We start from the raw sequence: 18451 nt of genomic DNA on the forward strand, positions 1-18451 counted from the left end.
GGGAAGAGGGGGCGGGGGAGACAAAGGGGCTGGGTGCTGCGCTCAGCTAAGGTTTGGGCCCGACTCCTCCTGGCAGTTCACCAGGCGCAGCGACCGAGGTCTGAAGACCCCGCCCCATGTGCCCCAGGTTGGGGGGTGGGGATGCCCCGCAGACTCAGATGGGAGCGGCGTGACAGGCGCCGCGCAAGTTTCCAGACACTGCTTGTGAACGTTTTCCACTCATCCACTCGCCACGCAGGAAATAACATTAGGCGCTGTTTCTTGATCTCTTACTCTACGTCTGCACAGTAACAAACCCTTTGCGTGTATTAGCTCATCTCCCCCCACCCCACCCCCCCCGCTATCAATCCCACCCCAGTTTCACAAGAGGAAACTGAGGTACAGTGAGGTCAGGTGATGTGCCCCAAGTCCCACAGGTGGCGAGACTGCTGGGATTCGAATCTAGCCTCTGCGTTCTACCAAGCACCCACAAACGGAGACAAATGAGGCGCGGTGCGCGAAGGACGCCCATCCACAGGAGATGACCCGCGACTGAACTACAGAACACCACAGACACTGCGTGGACGCAACGTCCTGGGAGTGAGGAGGGCTAGGGACAGCCTCCTGCCGCCGGCGCCTCCCAGCTCGCCCCGCAAATCCCTGCGGATTAATTGAGGGCGAGAAGGCAGCAGGATGCAGTGGAACACCTGGACTAGGTGGCTGTTAGGCTCTAGTTCCAAGTGGGCCATTGGCGGGCTGCGGGGCCGCCAGCACAAAGCAAGGTTTCCCCAAATTTCCCGCTCAGGAGAAACACCTGGTTTAAGAATACAGACTCCCAGACCCTTCTTCCAGAGAGTAAACCACGGGGACCGGGGGGTACGCAGCCAGGTGTTGCTAACAATCAGGCAAGTTTGGAGCGTTCCAGGGATGCGCTTTTTATGAAAAACGATTTCACTCTAAAATAGGTGTGAAACCGAGGGCTCACTTTCCTGACCACTTCCGGGGCTCACTGAACCCATCGCTCACAAAAGGTCACATGAGCGGGGGTCACCAGACGCATCCCCCACCCCGGCTGGGCCTCCGAAAGCCCAGAGGGGGGCGTGCTGCCCCGCCCCCTCGCCGCCCCGCCCCGTGACTACAAGTCCCATCCTGCCCTGCGCCCGCGCGCATTACGCCAGAGCAAGATGGCCGACACAGCGACTACTGCCGGGGCCGGTGGCTCCGGAACGGTAAGGGTGGGAGGCGCGGGGCGGAAGCCGAAAAAGTCTGGGCATTCTGTAACTTCCCCCTAGCGTGGGCAACAAGCTCATACCCAGAAATCCCGCCCCACCATGAGCTCTGAGTGGAGGAGGGTCTTTCAGGCCGTACATGCCGCCCCTCCTCGAGACTTGGCGGCGGCCTCCTGAGTTGGTGGACCTGCGTACTGATTGGCCTGTTCTCTGTTGGGGGGGTTGGGAACCCGGAACACCTCCTGATTGGTCCAATGATGCCGTTTTCGCTTTCTTATTGGTCCGCCAAAGTTGGGAGGGATTCCCGTTTCCAAATACTTCGCTTTCCTACTGTCTGTGCTGTTATCGTTTGCCCTGTATTCTGCATCGTGCGGTGTTTGTTGTTTTAATTTTCCTTGTTAGTGAAGTGGTGTGGCGAATGAGAGGAACGAGAGAGATCACTTTTTTTCTGGGAAATAGATATGAATTCAATCCCATCATGCATGTTTCTTCAGTTATATATTCTGATCATCTGCTGAAATAGAAAGTAGAAAACAGCCGTTTTGCGTTACTGGAATTGTACGTTTTAGGTAGGCAGAAAGTCTGTCTCCGAACTTAGAACCCCTTGGGTACTCAATTATTGCTCATTTGGCCAAGAGCTATAAATCTGCGTATCAGGGACTACCACATCTTATTAAGCACTGAGAAGTATTTAGCAGAAGAACCTTTGCTTGCCACTGACGGTATTGAACTATGTGATTGCATCCCTGTCATGTGGATGAAAATGTTCTCTTTCTGGGCTGCTGATTCACAGAGATCAGGAAGTAAGCAGTCCACTAACCCTGCTGATAACTACCATCTGGCCCGGAGGCGAACCCTGCAAGTGGTTGTGAGCTCCTTGCTGACAGAGGCAGGGTTTGAGAGCGCTGAGAAAGCATCTGTGGAAACATTGACAGAGATGCTGCAGAGCTGTAAGTACCAGGAAACAATAGGCCTTCTTCCAGTCAACCAAACATCTATTCTGTATCTGCAGTGTGATAATGTTAGGGAGGATTTTAGAAAAAGAAGAACATGGTAAAGTGACTTACAGGCTTTGGAATCAGATAGACTTGAGTGTACATTACCACTCTGCCACTTAATAGCTTGGGTAAACCACTAAACCTCCTGAACCTCAATTTGCTTATTTTTGAAACAGGATAATAATTTGCACCTTGTGGAGTTGTTAATGTTAAGTGAGGTGTATACGTAAAACAGTCAAAGCTGGGGATGTTTAAGCTCTTGATGACTTGTAGATGTTATTATTGCTGTTTGTTCTCTATGCTCAAAGAACTTACAGTTTTGTTGAAGAGTCAGGATTAATTCCCATAAAATAAATGCCACACATGATATAATCATGCTATATTATGTGATACAAGAGTGAGGGTGAATAAATTTTATAGAATTGGGAAAAAACACTTAAAAGGAAATATTTTGGAGTTTAGGAATCTGGAATGGTCTTAATGGTCTTACATAGGCCTTTCTGCATGTGCAGTGTAGCTCCGTGCTTGGGCCTTTTTTTGGGGGGGTGGGTAGGATGGGATGAGGGATAGGGTTATTTAAGGTGTTTTGGAGGGGAAGTCAACCCTATGAATGGAAGTAAGAGAAAGGTTTAGGCAGAGAGAGAAGTTGAACTGTAGTGCAGGCCGAACAAAGATAGGCCAGCTCAGTGGGGCGTTAGTTCTGGTGCGATTATCGCCCACGGAGTAGCCCACATCAGGCTCAAAAGGTCCTTCCTTTGTACTCCAATCTTGATCAGTCACTAGATGTGGACTGCCCCAGAAAGGGCTTGATTTGGGTGGGGTAACTTCTTGCAGCTGATGTTTTGAACTTTTAAATACCAAATGTTTTCCTAAAGCAGCCATCTCAAAGTTTTTGATCTCAGGACCCCTTTAGACTCTTAAATGTTGAGGACTCCAAGGAATTCAGTATTCATTGTCTTTATATAGAGAGGTTTTTTTTTTTTTTTTTTTTTGCCACATTAGGAAAAATAACTGAGAACATTTTAAAACATAAGAATGCACAAGCACACATCCCATTATCCATCAGAGCCACGATGGTGTCACAGGTGATAGAACCTCTGGAAAAGTACTGGAGGGAATGAGAGTAAAAAAGTCAAAGGATGTCTCATTATGAAAATGGTTTTGACCTGTGTATTCTGGAAAGGATTTCAGGGATGTCCAGGGATTTCCAGACCACACTTTGAGACCTTTTGTCCAGAAAGAATGGACTAATAATTCCCAGCAGATGAGAATTCAGTTTTTGCAAAGATCTTGTAATTCAGAGTGTATAGGTCCTAATAGTTGAAGTAGTTCTTTCTTATACCACTGGACAAGAGGCCTTTATTTCTCTCAGAAGAAATGGTTTCCACGGAAGGGGATGGAGTTGTTGTTGTGTTGGAAAAGCCAAGAGTATTAGAACTAAATGGTTTGAAAATAGTATAAAAATCCGCTGCTTCAGTGAAAGGAATACCAAAGATGGATGGCTTACATTGAGGGCTTGCTGAGACTTGGATGCCTCCATGCTGGCGATAGTTCTGAATATCAAAGTATTAGGATTTGTGTAAGTGATAATCACCAGGCAGAACTGTTGTGCTTGTTGACTACAATCACCTTGTTTCTAGGGACCTGTATCTTTGCGTTCAGAGCAAAGTTCATGTTTTCTACATTTTCTGTGTGTATCCTTTGACATCCTAGGATCCTGCTGATATGTAAGAAAAAGCCCAAATGGTGAAACTGCCCAAACTGCCACCTGGTGTATTTCTAAAGTATTTCACCAGGATTTTAATTAGACTCTCCCCCACCCTGGTAAACAGATGCTGCCCACCATTTTCATGGATGGAGGCTAGTACAGTAGTGACAGTTAGTGACCTGCTCAGGGTAGCATGACAAGTTGGTGTTAGGTCTTCAGTTAGACAGCCTTCCCACCAAGCGCTCCTTGCTCTTTCCTTCTGCACCATTAGGCCCCCTAGAGCAGGGGTCCTTACCTTTGGGGTCTCCTTTTATCTCTGATGAAATCTGTGGATTTGTCCCCAGAAAAAGGCTTTTTTTGGTATGCAAAATTCAGCAGAGTTTCAGAGTTTTCATGGAACTGCCCATCAACCTCAGAAGTCCATTCATGAGTATGAGTCCAGCCTCATACTTCCCATTTGCCCTGAAGGACTTCAGCATGACTTAAAAAGAGGTTCAGCTTCGGGTAGAAGAAACAAAAACTTGACAGCCAGAGAATAAGACCTCCCCTTTTTTTTTTTGGTGGCAAGATATACATAACATAAAATTTACCATTTTAGCCATTTTTTTAATTGAAGTATGGTTGATTTACAGTGTTGTGTTAGTTTCAGGTGTACAGCAAAGTGATTCAGATATATATATATCTATCTATCTATCTATAGATATATAGATAGATAGATAGATATATAAAACTGTTCTTTTTCAGATACTTTTCCATTATACCATTTTAACCATTTTTGAGTATATAATTCAGTGGCCTTAAATATATTCACAATGTTGTACAGCCATCAACAGTATTCATTTCCAGTACTTTTTGCATCATTCTAAGCAGAAACTCTGTATCCATAAACAGTAACTCCCCATTCCTCCTTCCTCCCAGCCCCTGATAACTGCTAACCTATTTTTTTGTCTCTGTGATATTCTTTTTTCTAGGTACCTCATAACGTGGAATCTTAAAATATTTGACTGTCTGTCTGGCTTATTTCACTTAGCATGATGTTTTCAAAGTTCATTCGTATTATGGCAGGTGTCAAGAGGTCATTCCCTTTGGAGGCCGAATAATATTCCATTGTATGTATAGACCCCATTCTGTGTGCCCATTCCTCTGTGGATGGTCACTGGGTTGTTTCCACCTTTCAGCCGTTGTGAATAATGCTACCATGAACACTGATGAACAGGTATCTGTTTGAGTCCCCCTTTTCCATTCACTCCAGTATATACCTAGGAGTGGAATCGCTGGCTCATGCGATAATTGTACGTTTAACTGTTCAGGAACTGAGAATAAGACTTTATGCCTTTGATCCCTTCCCAGACATTTCAGAAATTGGGAGGAGTGCCAAGTCTTACTGTGAGCACACAGCCAGAACCCAGCCCACACTGTCAGATATTGTGGTCACCCTTGTCGAGATGGGTGAGTACACTTCCAGTTTCCATTTCTTTGGTGCAACTGAGTTGGAGGTATGAGAGAGTCAGCCACGTCTGCTGAGTGTTCTTGAATTCCCTCATGAGTCTCCTGGTTTGCCTTTAGCTTATGAGAGTCATCAAAAGAGCACTCCTCTGAACCTCTTTGAGAGACCACCTAACTCCCTGTTGGGGGATTCTGCTGGAGCTTCTTTTGAGTGGCAGCCAAACTCCTGAGTTGGTTTTTTAAGCTACTTTGCCACAGGATTACTTCCTCTTCTTTGTTCAATATCCCATGGTCTGGGCAGTGATTTTTGTTTCCCTGTTTCTTAGGTTTCAATGTGGACACTCTCCCTGCTTATGCAAAACGATCTCAGAGGATGGTCATCACTGCCCGTAAGTAACTCTCAACTGAGGTACTCAGTAAGTGCTCAGTTAATGCTGGTGGGATGAATTCATTGAATAGGGCGGGGATTGGTGTGTAGCCACTGCCTCGTTGCAGACTCCCTTCTGTTATTTAGGGCTACTTACAGTGTACTCTTTACTCGGGCTAATTGAATTAGGATGTGAGGTTCTGTCACCAGAAGCCGTCCCTGAGATGCTGCTGTGGTTCTTGTGTCTCAGCCCAGAAGAGCAGTCAGGGCTCAAAAATGTGAGAGTTCTTGTTCTTCCTGAGATCATGGGCCTGATGTGGCCCACCGCCCATTTCTGTCAATAAACATTTATCAGTACACAGTCATGTTCACTTATTATCTATGGTTGTCTTCATGCTGGAATGGCAGAGTTGAGTAGTTGTGACAGACTGTATGGCTTGCAAAACCTAAAATACTTAGTTTCTGTCCCTTCACACACAAAGTTTGATGACCTCTGCCTGAGACAAACTGAGTGCCATGAACTGAGTTGGGGTCACTCATTTGGGCTTGTGGGACCTGGGGAGAATTCACTAGATTTGTTTTCATCACTCTTTTCAGGCTGGCATCTTTTTAAGAACTTGTCTCAGAGTAGCAGTGGAAGGTGCCACTTGCGGCTCCCTCGTGTTGTCATTAGCCTACACCTACTTTACCTGGCTCAGGATTTGTCTTTGTTACCCAGGTTCTTGAAAAGAGTCAGCAGCCCACCTCACTGCCCTGGTTCTTCAGCCTGCTCTTCGGCTTAATTTACTTGTCACAGCCACCCACTCACCTCCCTAAGAGACAGGCAGGCAGATCATTGGGGATGGGTCTGTCACCCCAGCTTATGCAGGGCCGGGCATCATTGGGGTTGGGAGGGCCTTTTCAGGGCCTCAAGCCATTAAAGACCTTTTATCAATAGACGTGCAATGTGCCTTTTGCATAGAACATTGAGGTCCAGCATTTACTTTGAGAAAAGGAGGGTTTGGGTAGAGACCCAAGGCCTGGGGTGGAGAAGTAACTGGTTGTGACTCTGTTGCAGCTCCAGTGACCAATCAGCCAGTGACCCCCAAGGCCCTCACTGCAGGACAGAACCGACCCCACCCACCGCATATCCCCAGCCATTTCCCCGAGTTCCCCGACCCCCACACCTACATCAAAACTCCGGTGAGTGACAAGGCCCCGCTAGGGGCTGTGACTGGTACAAAAGCAGAGTCAGTTCTATTGACTGGTAGGCTGGAGTCCAGAAGTTTGTTGGCAACAAGGTAGTTCAGAACTCAGAATGTCTCTCCTCATTGAAAAGGAGAATTATGGTCTCCAGTTTGCTGGCAAATATATAGTTAACAAACTGAAGCTGGCACAATTTTGCCTGTCCCACCCAAACACAAAAGTACTAGCCACGTACAGAAAAGACATGTTCCACAAAATGTTGGTAGTAATTCTTGGTGGGATTATAAGTACCATTGTTTTGAGTGTGCTTTTCTGGGTTTTCCAAATTTTCCACGATAGGAAAGAGTTATTTTTGAAATCAGGGAAAGGTTATTTAAAACGTACTTGGTAATATGAAGTGAAGCCCCTCATAACTGAGCTCTGGGTCTGTGTGGGACAAGTTGAGTTGTCTTCCATGGTCCATCGTGTTCCTATTTGCATCGAGCAGTGTCCCCAGAGGTGCTTCCACTTGCACAGGAGTCCCCAGAGGTGCTTCCACTCGCTTCCTTTGTCTCCACCTCCACACCATGTCCTGGTGCAAACACGGCCGTGATGCAGGGTGTTGGGGCAAGTCCTTCAGAAGCTGTCTCCCAACCGCAGGATATGGGGGCAAGAGGAATAGGTGGTCACCCACCATTGCAGCACAGCCATTGCCCTGGACTGTGGTTTCTATATTAGTGTCCTGGGGCTGCTGGAACAAAGTGCCACAAGCTTGGTGGCTTAGAACAACAGAAGTTTATTGTTTTATCATTCTAGAGGTTGGAAGTCCAAAATCAAGTTGTCCATAGGCCCCCTCTGAAACCTTTAGGAGAATCCTTCCCCACCTCCTTCCAGCTGTGGGTGCTTTGTAGACAGTCCTTGGCCGTCCTTGTCTTGTCGCTGTGTCACTCCAGTCTTGTGTCTTCACTTGGCATCCTCTCTATATCTCTGTCTTCACGTGGCCATTTCTTATAAGGGGACCAGTCATGTGGGATTCGTACCCCCTACTCCAGTGTGACCTCGTGTTAACTGATTGCATCTTTTTTTTTCTTAATGTTTTTTACTTACTTATTTATTATTGTATTATTTAATTACTTTATTTTGGTGGAGGGGGTAATTAGGTTTATTTATTTGGGGAGGAGGTACTGGGGGTTGAACCCAGGACCTCATGCATGCTAAGCATGAGCTCTACCACTGAGCTATACCCTCCCCCCTAACCAATTGCATCTTGCAATGACTGTGTTTCCAAATAAGATCATATACTGAGCGACTGGGGGTTAGGACTTAAACGTGTCTATTTTTGGGGGGGCCACAATTCAATCCACAACTATTTCTAACTCTCTTATAGTATATCTATGTCAGTAAAAACTTTAAGCACATATTCTAGTATTTGTCTATTTACATGAATGTTATAATGTAACACTGTACTAAAATAACATACATTAAAAGATAATCTGATCCTTATCAAAGGTGCAGGAAACTTGTTTGCCCCTTTTTAGTGGCAGCCATGTAACAGCCTCTGCTTTTGATTTTTTGAAATCTTGGTTGAATACTTGGTGGAATTCTAAGTTGGTTTGATTCTAAGTTCTGTTTATTTTGATACTTTAACAGCTCTCATAGTTGACAAAGATATACAAAGATAGATGGCATTTTTGGCTGCCCTTAATAAACCATGAAACTAATTTTTTTATTCTCATTTACCAATTATTTAAAGAATTTTGTTAACATTTTTCTATTAAATTTCCAACTTTTAAAATGTCAAACAGTTGTCTTAAAATAATTGGAAGATCTTGCATTTTAATGTTTTTAATCAGTGTGTTCAAAAATCCCGTCAAATTCTTCATTCTGGGAAGATTTTAAACATGCCAGAAAATCCTATTTCTGTGTCTAAGTGTAACTGTACAGGTGACACACTGAGTTAACTTGGACAGCAGTGCAAGTGTCTCCAGGTACCTCCTTTAAAAACCCTACCTCCACATCACAAAGAATAGTTACTTTAGAGGAGTCTGGAGCAGTGCAAGACTGATTTCATTGTTAAAGTTTCACCTTTACCTTTATAATTTTAAATGTTTTGGCTAATTTGTTCTTACTAGGTCCCCATCATTTTTTCATGCCATAACATGATTGCCCAAAAGCTCAAAGTTAGGAGTAGGGGCGGGTGTCAGGCCTGTTTCTTGTTCACTTGCACTGAAATTAATGTGTTCAGTCTGTTTCTTTGAGGGAATCTTTTGGGACAATGCATCCGTTTTGTGAGGGTTGGGTGAAGAAAACAAGAGGTACAATCTGCAAGTCCCCACGCGCAGTCACTCACTGCAGGACGCCACGTTGTGCTGCGGGATCCCAGGTGTCCCCATCAGGGCTTCCCTGGGGGTTCCCACTCTTCCTTCAGGATGCATCTCTGACACCTGAGTCCAGCTGTCAGCAGAGCTAAGTGAAGGCCTGGTATCAATCCCTATAATGAATATTTGTACCTTTCTTAATTTTTAAGGTTAAAAGTAAATATTAATGATCATTACATTGCTTTCTTTCTGCCCTTCCACTGCCCTGGGGGACGTCTGCTGTCAGTGACGGTAGTGAGTAGTGGGTTATTTAAAGGGTGGGAGGACATAGCACCAGCGAGGCAGGGACCCAAGGAAAGCAGATGTCATGCTGGTGTCTCTGCTGTTCTCTCTCCAGACGTACCGCGAGCCCGTGTCAGACTACCAGGTCCTGCGGGAGAAGGCTGCGTCCCAGAGACGAGACGTGGAGCGGGCACTCACCCGTTTCATGGCCAAGACAGGCGAGACCCAGAGTCTTTTCAAAGATGACGTCAGCACATTTCCATGTGAGTCTCTCCCCTTGGCAGGCCCTATCTTGTCCTTTGAGATCACACCCATCTGCCCTGTCTCTTAGCGTGGTAGGAAGAAGCAGATAAGCTCTGTCCTTACCGCAGATGGAACTCGTTCTTCAGATTTCTGCCTCCTTTTCCCAGGGCTTAGGGGGCCTGTCCCACCAATGACTCCCAAACAGGAATGGCCTCTGTTGCATTTGGGCACTTGAAGTGCGTGGAGTAGAGGTTCCCCTCGAGGGTGACTGAGCGCCAGGCGTCAGAGAGGCTTACATAGCAGAGGCGGCAGCCCTGGTGGTAGAAGGGACCCTGGCATCAGGGAGCAGTTTCAGAACCTCTTCTGGCCTTTGTCCTCCACGGTGTCCTCTCACAGGGCCCAGCTCATTTAATTTCTCATCTCAACCCTACCCTTTTGCTGTGTGACCAAGTTCCTTCATCTCCATAGGCCTCAGTGTTTCCACCGGGGAATGAGGCAGAGGGGTTTGGGTGATTCCTTCAGTTGGCAGGCCCCTGTTGCCTACTCACTGTGCACCTCGGCCTAGAGCCATAGCAGCTAAGTCATAAGTGCCAGGCCCTGTGCGAATCACTTCCTGCACGTTATTGCATGAAGTCCTCAGGTGAGCCTCTGAGTTAGGAATCATTACCACCACCATTATAGGAAGCCGAGGATTATAGAGAAGACAAATGAAGTAACCTCTCCGAGGTCACGCAGCAAGCAGATAGCATCAAACCTAGCTCTTTCTGTCTGCAGGGCCCCACATCTGAGCCACATTAAAAATAATATTAGAGTGTCTTCTGATAATGATATTCTACCATGGAAGTATACATGGAGACTTTCTTTTCTTTTCTTTTCTTTTCTTTTCTTTTCTTTTCTTTTCTTTTCTTTTCAAATCAATAATTTCTTCTTCTCCTCAGTGCTTTTTGGAATAATTGGATTGCTCACTCACCTGAAGTGCCCTCTAGGTCAGCAGGTGCACTTCCATGCGGAGTTCTCAAGTCCAATATTGGCCGAAGGGATCCAGATCCCTGCTTTAGAAATGAGGCTGAGGGGTTAACTGACCTTGGGGATAAGATCACGAGGCTGAGGGGTTAACTGACCTTGGGGATAAGATCACGAGGCTGATGCTTTGCTAGGATTTGGCCCCAGCTGTCTCTGATTTTAGTTGTACTTGGTAAAAGTGGGCTCTGAGGTCATATGGCCGGAGTTCAAATCCCACTCTGCCACTTTCTGTGTGTTTGAGGTTGTCACATAACCTCTCCGTGTCTCAGGTTCCCTGTCTGTAAAATGGGTTTGATAATTGTACTTACTTAATAGGGTGGAGGTGAGGATTACAGACACCGTGTAAAGCCTGTAGGACGCGGCCTGGCCCGTGGTTAAGTGCTCAGAGCACGTTAGCCTTTATTGTCCTGCGGTGGTGCTCGCTGATCGGAGGCTCTCGGCCAGCTGCAAGGGCTCCGTGACAGCGGAATCATGCCTCTCTTCCAATCCTCCAGTGATCGCTGCCAGACCTTTCACTATCCCCTACCTGACTGCTCTTCTTCCATCTGAGCTGGAGATGCAACAAATGGAAGAGACGGATTCCTCGGAGCAGGATGAGCAGACAGACACGGAGAAACCTCCCTCTTCATATCAGCACGGTGGGTCCTGCCTTCTGCCTGCTTCCGCCTGCCCCCCAAGGAGCCCATGCTGCTCTCAGCCTGTCACCCTGGGCATTGCACATGACCTACCTCAGGTCTCTGGCCTTATGTTAGGGACTTGCATGATGGGCCCATGATGATCCAATTGTGACATGATCTCTAGCTTGAGAAATCTGTATCCTAGGGATCCATTCATTCAACAAATATTGAATGCACACCTGCCAGAGTCAGGCACGTGCCAGGTGCTGAGGAGTTAGCAGGAGACAGACTGGACACAATGTCCTGCGCTCCAATAAGAGAGAAAAATAAGAAATTAGGGGATGGGAAGTAGGTCTAGGCCTGGGGAGTGTGGTGTTTGAGAAGGTGACATTTGAGTGAAGACCTGAAGGGAACAAGGCTTGCACATAACTGGCAGTGGAGCATTGCTCAGAGAGGGAATAGCAGGTGCAAAGGCCCCAGGGGTGGGAGCTATTGTGTTGAAGAGCAGCAAGATCATCAGGGTGGCCAGAGTGGCCTGAACAAGGGGGAGACGAACAGAGGGTGAGGTCACAGAGCTCCTGGGGGAGTCCGATTGTAAAGGTGTATTTAACATGTGGGCTTTTTCTCAGTGAGATGGGAGCCACTGGACGTGCAGAGCAGAGGAAGGTGAGGGTCTGATGGTGACAGGATCCGGCAGGTTGTGGGTTGAGGGTATACTGTAGAGGGTAAGGGCAGAAGCAGAGATGGTGGTTGAAGTAAAGACCTGGTCTGATAGGTTATTGGGTTAAATTCTAGATTATTTTTGGAGCAGAGCCAACTATAGAGTGGATAGTGAGAGAAAGAATCCCAGATAAATGCAAGGTTTTTTGCCTAAACAACAAGAAACCTGGAGTTGCCTTCCACCAAGATAGGGAAGACTGTTGGGTGGAGCAGGTGTCTGGGGGAAGCCAGGAGTTGGGGTTTAGACAGGGTGAGTTTGAGATGCTTATTAGATATCCAGGTGGTGATGTCAGGTAGAGAGATGGTTAGAGGAGTTAGGGAGTTTGGGGTGCTGTTAGGACTCGAGGTGCCAATCTGGGAGTCGTCGCGTGTAGGTAGTGTTTAAAACCGCGAGACTCGGTGAGCGCCTAGGGAACGAGTGAGAACCAAAAAGAGAAGAGGTGCCGGGACTGAGACCTGGGGCTCTGCACTGTTCAGAGGATGAGGAGATGCAGGGGGGACCAGCCGAGGAGGCATAGCTGGAGAGATGGGAGAGCCAGGAGGGTGCAGGTGTCCCGGAGGCCAAGGGAGGAAGTGATCAGCTGTGTCAGAAGCTGCAGTTAGTTACAGTCACGTGAGGCCCGAGACATGGTCCGTTAGATTTGGCAGCGCGAGTATAATCTGTCACCTTGACGGGAGCGATTTCAGGAAGCACGAGAGCAAGTGAATTCAAAGAGAACACGAGAGGAGAAGTTGGAGTCAGTGAGGATGGCCTTGTGTTGTCCACTACAGTGGCCAGTGGCCGCATGTGGCTAATTAAGTTTAAATTAAATAAAAAACTCCCTCCCTTAGTCACACTGGCCGCCTTTTGGTTTTTACCTGTTTTTTTAAGGTAAAAGAAATAGCAGGATGTTTGTATGCTGATGGGAATGGTCTGGTAGAGGGAAAATTGGTGCAGGAGAGGAAGAAACATTTTGGGATGATGGTTTTTGGTAGGTGAGCGGGCAGGGGATCTAGTGCCCGAGAGGAGGGGTTAGCCTTACTGTGGACATTTCAGAGCCAGGGTAGGAGGTGGAGTGTGTGGGCACAGAGACAAAGGTCAGGATGAGGTGTGCTCGTTGGGACCTGGGGATGTTCTCTTCTGGTTGCGATGTGTTGCTCTCGATGAGTAACAGGATAAGGCCCACCCTTGTTCCTGCCTCTTGAGGAAAGTGCCAGGTAGAGTCACAGACCTGCTGGGAGCTCTAATGCCTCTAAGGCTTACAGGACCCTCATAGTCAGGTTACTGTATTCACCCATCCTTTCAGATGGGCCCTGGCTTTTAAGCAAAGGGTGGCTTAGTGGTTGTAGCTGGACTGGGCGTTCCTCATGTTCTCCAGGGTGCGATGCAGCAGCAGCAGCCGGCAGCTGCAGGATGCAGGTAGAGAGTGCCAGTGCCGCCTCTGATTTGCTGATGGTCTCCCACACCTGAACGCATGTTTCTTTAATGTTGAATTATTCCTTTCAGAATTAGGGCTGGGAGCCCATGGCTTTACATAAAGCAGAGGAACTTGTTATTCTGCACTTCTGTTTTGGACTCGGTTAATTTGGTCTGAGATGTGGTGATTGGGTCATGGACTAAGATGAGGTTCACCTTCTGAGAAGGAGGAATCTTCTAAGCAAACATCACCATCCCTTTGTAAGTACAAAGTAGCTACAAGGCTTGTAGGTGTGTTATCTCACACTCCAGTTACTGCTGTAGGTGAGGTCACAGAGGTGAGGAACCAAGGCTGCACGGATGCCAGGAGTCACCCGAGGACTCCAGGACCCCGGATGCCAAGCCAGGCAGCAAAGAGTAGACAGAACTGAGCCTCCGAGTCAGAATGGCCTGCCTGCGAATCCAGACAGGGCTACTTTCCAGCTAAGTGACTTTGGTTGCATCACCCAACATCTGAGCCTGTTTCCTCACAAATACAAATAGAACTAGAAACACCTGCCTCAGGGGCAGAAAAGAAGCCGAGATGCAATGAGCTCATCTCTGTCGGGTGCTGGCCGGTGGCAGCTCGTGGTGCCCCCCACCCGTCAGCAACTGTATGGCCATATGTTCTTCTGTGAAAAATAAACAAATAAAAAGACTTCAGGAAAAGGATTCCAGCAACAATTTATGGGCAATCAGTCAGGCTTGTTCTTTTGTTGGCCTGGCAAATACAATCCTATATTTAAAATTCAGAATGTCTGAGAAGGTATATGGTGACAATTCTTCTGCCCGTCCTGGTTCACTTTCCCTCCTACAAAGCAACCAGTGTCGCTAGTCTCGCTAGGCTCTTGTGAATCCTTCTAGAGATGGTTTTAATTGTTTCAGACACAAACAGCAAATCACAAAGGGTTTCTGCCCCTGCTTCATCGCTGCATTGTGTGGGTTTAACGATTGAATTGAGCTAGTCCCCTGTGGACCAACATTATTACAGTGAAGTCAGTAACTGGTATTTTATTTGTTTGTTGGAAGGGAGGTAATTAGGTTTCTTTCTTTCTTTTTAGAGGAGCGAACGGGGATTGAACCCAGGACCTCATACGTGCTAGGCATGTGCTCTACCACTTGAGCTATTCCCTCCCCCCTTAGTAACTGGTATTTTAAATTGCTCTTTCCTCTATTGATGACACATCTCTCAAGGACTGCTGCTAGGCACTTTGGTTAACTTGGCTGTGGTTTCTCCATCTACTTGAACATAAAGGGACTATTCATTTAAAGTTAGTGTATAATAGGATTTTTTTTCTGATATATTTGTACTAGCTGCCTTCTGCAGGCAATCCCAGTGTCTAAACTTTTAGTCTTTTATGAACAGTGTACCATTCATTTACTCAACAAGGATTTATTTAGTACCTGGTAGGTGCCAGATACTGTCTGGGTGCTTACGTATCAGTGAACAGAGCAGAGGCAACCACTGCCTTTGGGGATCCTGGCAGTGGGGGAGCGACCATAAACATAGTATGTCAGTACGTCATTATATGGTCTGTTAGAGATGAAAGTGCTGTGGGGTGGGTGGGAAACAGTAGGGAAAGGTCCAGGGTAAAGGGTGAAGTTTCCGTTGTAAATAGGGTACTCAGAGTAGACATCACAGAGGAGGTGACATCGGAGCAGAGTCTTGAAGGAGGTGAGGGAGTGAACCATGTGGATATCTGGGGAAGAGTGTTCTGGAAAGGGAACAGCCAGTGCAAAGGCCCCACGGCACAGAGGCGAGTGTGGGTGTGGCTGTGGAAGGCAGTGGGTCGGGGGAGAGGTCAGATCAGGAAGAGCCTTGTAAGCAGTTTTATGAACTGTCTTCATTGGGTGAAGTGGGAGTCGTGGGAGGGTGTGGAGCAGAGGGACAGATCCAGAGTTCTCTAGGGAGCATCGACTGCAATGGTGAGAATGGGGCAGGCAGAGAAGGGACTGTGGAGGGAGGGCAGTGAGGAAGCTGTTGTCCCAGTAAAGACAATGGTGGGTCCTCCCACAGTGGTCGCAGTAGAGACAGTGGAAGTGGTCAGATTCTGCCTGGATTTTGAAGGAAAGGCCAAGAAGTTTCCTAACAAATGTGGCTGTCGGATGTCAGAGAAAGAAAAGATGTAGGAATGACTGTGGAGTCTGGGGCTTGGACCACTGGAAGGATGGGGGTCTCTGTCTATTGTGATGGGAGGACTGTGGGAGGAGCTGCTCATGCCAAGGCGGGGGTCTGGGGTTCAGTTTCAGGCACATTGGATCGGAGATGCCTGCTTGACCACGTTGAGTGCCAGTGACTGTGCAAGCCTGGAGGTCAGGAGAGAGGTGAGGGCTGGAGGGGCACCAGGAGGAGACGGTGTGGAAGTGGGGTTGAAAGCTGTGAGACTGACACGGTCACCCCCGGGAGTGTGGGGTTCACTAAGAGTGCACACACGTTGCCTGAGTCTGGCCTTTCCAGGCCCCAGTTGCTCCTTACAGACCTTTCTGCTCCCTTCTTTTTCACAAATCTCAGTTCAGTACTTTACTTCTTTCATCTACTCCTCCCATCCCTTCCCATCTCAAGGCTGCCTGTCCCGGAAGAGGGCAAACAAAATGGCATTTCCAGAAGCTCCACTTGGGAGAAGAGAAGTCTATTGTGCCCCGTCCTGGCCCACTTGTGAGGCGTGGTGAGACGAACGGGGGAGGGAGCGTCGAGCAGTGGCCCCAGGACTGGCTCTTCAGCGCCCCTGACCATGTCACCTCCACCTGTATTATCTCAGGAAACACTTAAGGCACAGTTGAAGTGAACTTCCAGTAACTTTGAAGCTAGACCAATTACTGTAGAGAAATGATAGGAGGGAGGTGGGAGTGAGTTACTCAAACAAGCCATTAAGAAAAGTGGGGAGCCAGGTATCCAGGGCAGGCCAGGTCTGGCACAGCCAGGGGCTCACTTTCAAGAGAGCCAGGAGGTCCACAGTGGCTATAGGTCACCCTGGTGTTGGAGAGGGAAAGCTCAGGGGCTCTGGATGGCACTGGGTCTCCAGGGAGAACAGGGTTGACGGACAGTGAGAGGCGGTGCCAGTGGAACCTCAGAGCCATTCACTCTCTTCAGGCTCGTTGAGCCCAGACTGGCACCAGCCTCCTCGGCCAGCAGTCGAGAGAGAGAATCTGCCATCCAATTGCAGCATCCTCTGTCCTGCTGTCTTTGGACAGCACAATCTCCTGGTTGAGGTCATGTCCTCTTTTTTCGTTTGGGGCGGGGGGCAGGTGATAATTAGGTTTATTTATTTTTAGAGGAGGTACTGGGGATTGAACCCAGGAACCTCATGCATGGTAAGCATGCACTCTACCACTGAGCTGTTCCCACACCCAAAATACCACTGAGCTGTTCCCACACCCAAAATCAGGTCCTCTTTTACCTCTAGTTACAGGACAGGAATCTCAGTGACAGAACGCTTGGCCTGCCACCAGGGGGCACAGCCCAACCAGCTTCTGGTCACTTACAGTCACTTAGGCCTGAGCTTCAAGGTCAACTTCTTCCTGTGATGTTTTTTTTCCCCCTTCCCCTGCAGCTTCTGCTCGTTTTAAAGAACTTGGAAAATAGAGAGTAAAAAAAATAAAATAAAATAAAGAAAGAAAGAGAGGAGACTCAATCACCTATATTCCCAGAAGCAGTCTTTAAAATTTACTTCTTCCTGTGTCCACACCCAATTGTGATTTAAACAGTTTTTAACTGGGATCATATTGAATACATACAAACTTACAAACTTTTCTCCAAAATCACTTTCCTCAAAAAAAGCACAGTGAAAGGCCTGATCTACGGGCCAGAGATGGGGATCTTAGATGAAGTTCTCAGGTGGGGCCAGCATGCATTGCTTCTCCTTGGTTGAGCCCTCTGGGCTCAAGAAGTTTCTGGCCTCTTCTGGGATATGATCATTGGTACTGTGTTGCAAGTACCCAGTATTTGAGAATTGGGAAATAGACTATGATTTACATGAGCTTTGGTCCAGAAGATGCTTTGCACCCCTGATTTGTTCTGGCCCTGTACCTCTCAGTCCTGTGAGGTTTGAGGGCCTTCTCTCTTTCTCTTGATCTCTCCCCAGACTGGGCTTCCTCCCTGAAGCATCTTAGTTATGGCCCCTGAGCCCCACCCCTCCCAGGTCTCTATTCCTTCTCACTCCTGTCCCTGCCTCCTTAGGAGGCTCAGGGGTCCGTGTTCTGTGTTCCACTGCGTCAAGGCTGCTGCTCCCGCTTTCCTCCCACAAGCCAGCGCTGCCTGGCCTCCTGTCGTCTGGGGCAGAGTTAGGCACGTTGCATAGAAGGTGGGCTTCTCATTTCTCGATGAAAGGGATGCTGATAGTAGCCCTTCTCATGGGCACGATCTCTTTCCTTATGCCCTTGGTGTTTTGCTTTATTTTGGCTTTTGCTCAAAGGACGATTCTGGAGCCGAGAAGGAGAACACATCTGTCCTGCAGCAGAACCCCTCCTTGTCGGGCAGCCGGAACGGGGAGGAGAACGTCATCGATAACCCCTACCTGCGGCCTGTGAAGAAACCCAAGATCCGCAGGAAGAAGTGAGTTGGAGGCTGGGGTGCAGAGAGGACTCCCTGGCCAGCCGAGGTGGGCGCCTCTGCTCCTTGGCGGCAAAGAGAGGCTCACCAGTGGGTCTGGACCTCGGGGAAAGTTTCTCTGGTGAGAGGAAATATGGTCCCTCTTCCTCTCCTTCCTCGTCTCCCGTGTGTACCTCTCGTGCATAGAGCCTGAGCCTCCTGCAGCCCAGGGACCAACCCGCACAGCCCAGCCATTGCTCCCCCACTAGGAGGGCAGGCGGCCCCCCAGGCAGGCTCCATGGATTCCTCTTCTTTCTAGGTCCCTCTCGTGAGCTGAGAAGGAAGCCTGCCTTGTGCAGAGACGCGGACATCACCCTCCTGGGAGAGTCAAAGC

At 48.0% G+C, this 18451-nt stretch overlaps 1 protein-coding gene across 1 annotated transcript; it reads left to right on the forward strand.

The window, feature by feature from the left end:
• Nucleotides 1-1121: 1121 nt before the first annotated feature.
• On the forward strand, nt 1122-18085 carry TAF8 (TATA-box binding protein associated factor 8). Its single transcript, XM_032463069.1, is given in 9 exon segments — nt 1122-1208; nt 2002-2158; nt 5265-5363; nt 5687-5749; nt 6785-6909; nt 9607-9754; nt 11252-11370; nt 11372-11395; nt 17942-18085. Coding segments are annotated over 9 exon segments (924 nt in total). The 5' UTR covers nt 1122-1163.
• The last annotated feature ends 366 nt before the right edge of the window (nt 18086-18451 follow it).

The sequence above is a fragment of the Camelus ferus genome, chromosome 20 (assembly GCF_009834535.1).
Source record: "Camelus ferus isolate YT-003-E chromosome 20, BCGSAC_Cfer_1.0, whole genome shotgun sequence".
Classification (NCBI taxonomy): Eukaryota; Metazoa; Chordata; class Mammalia; order Artiodactyla; family Camelidae; genus Camelus; species Camelus ferus.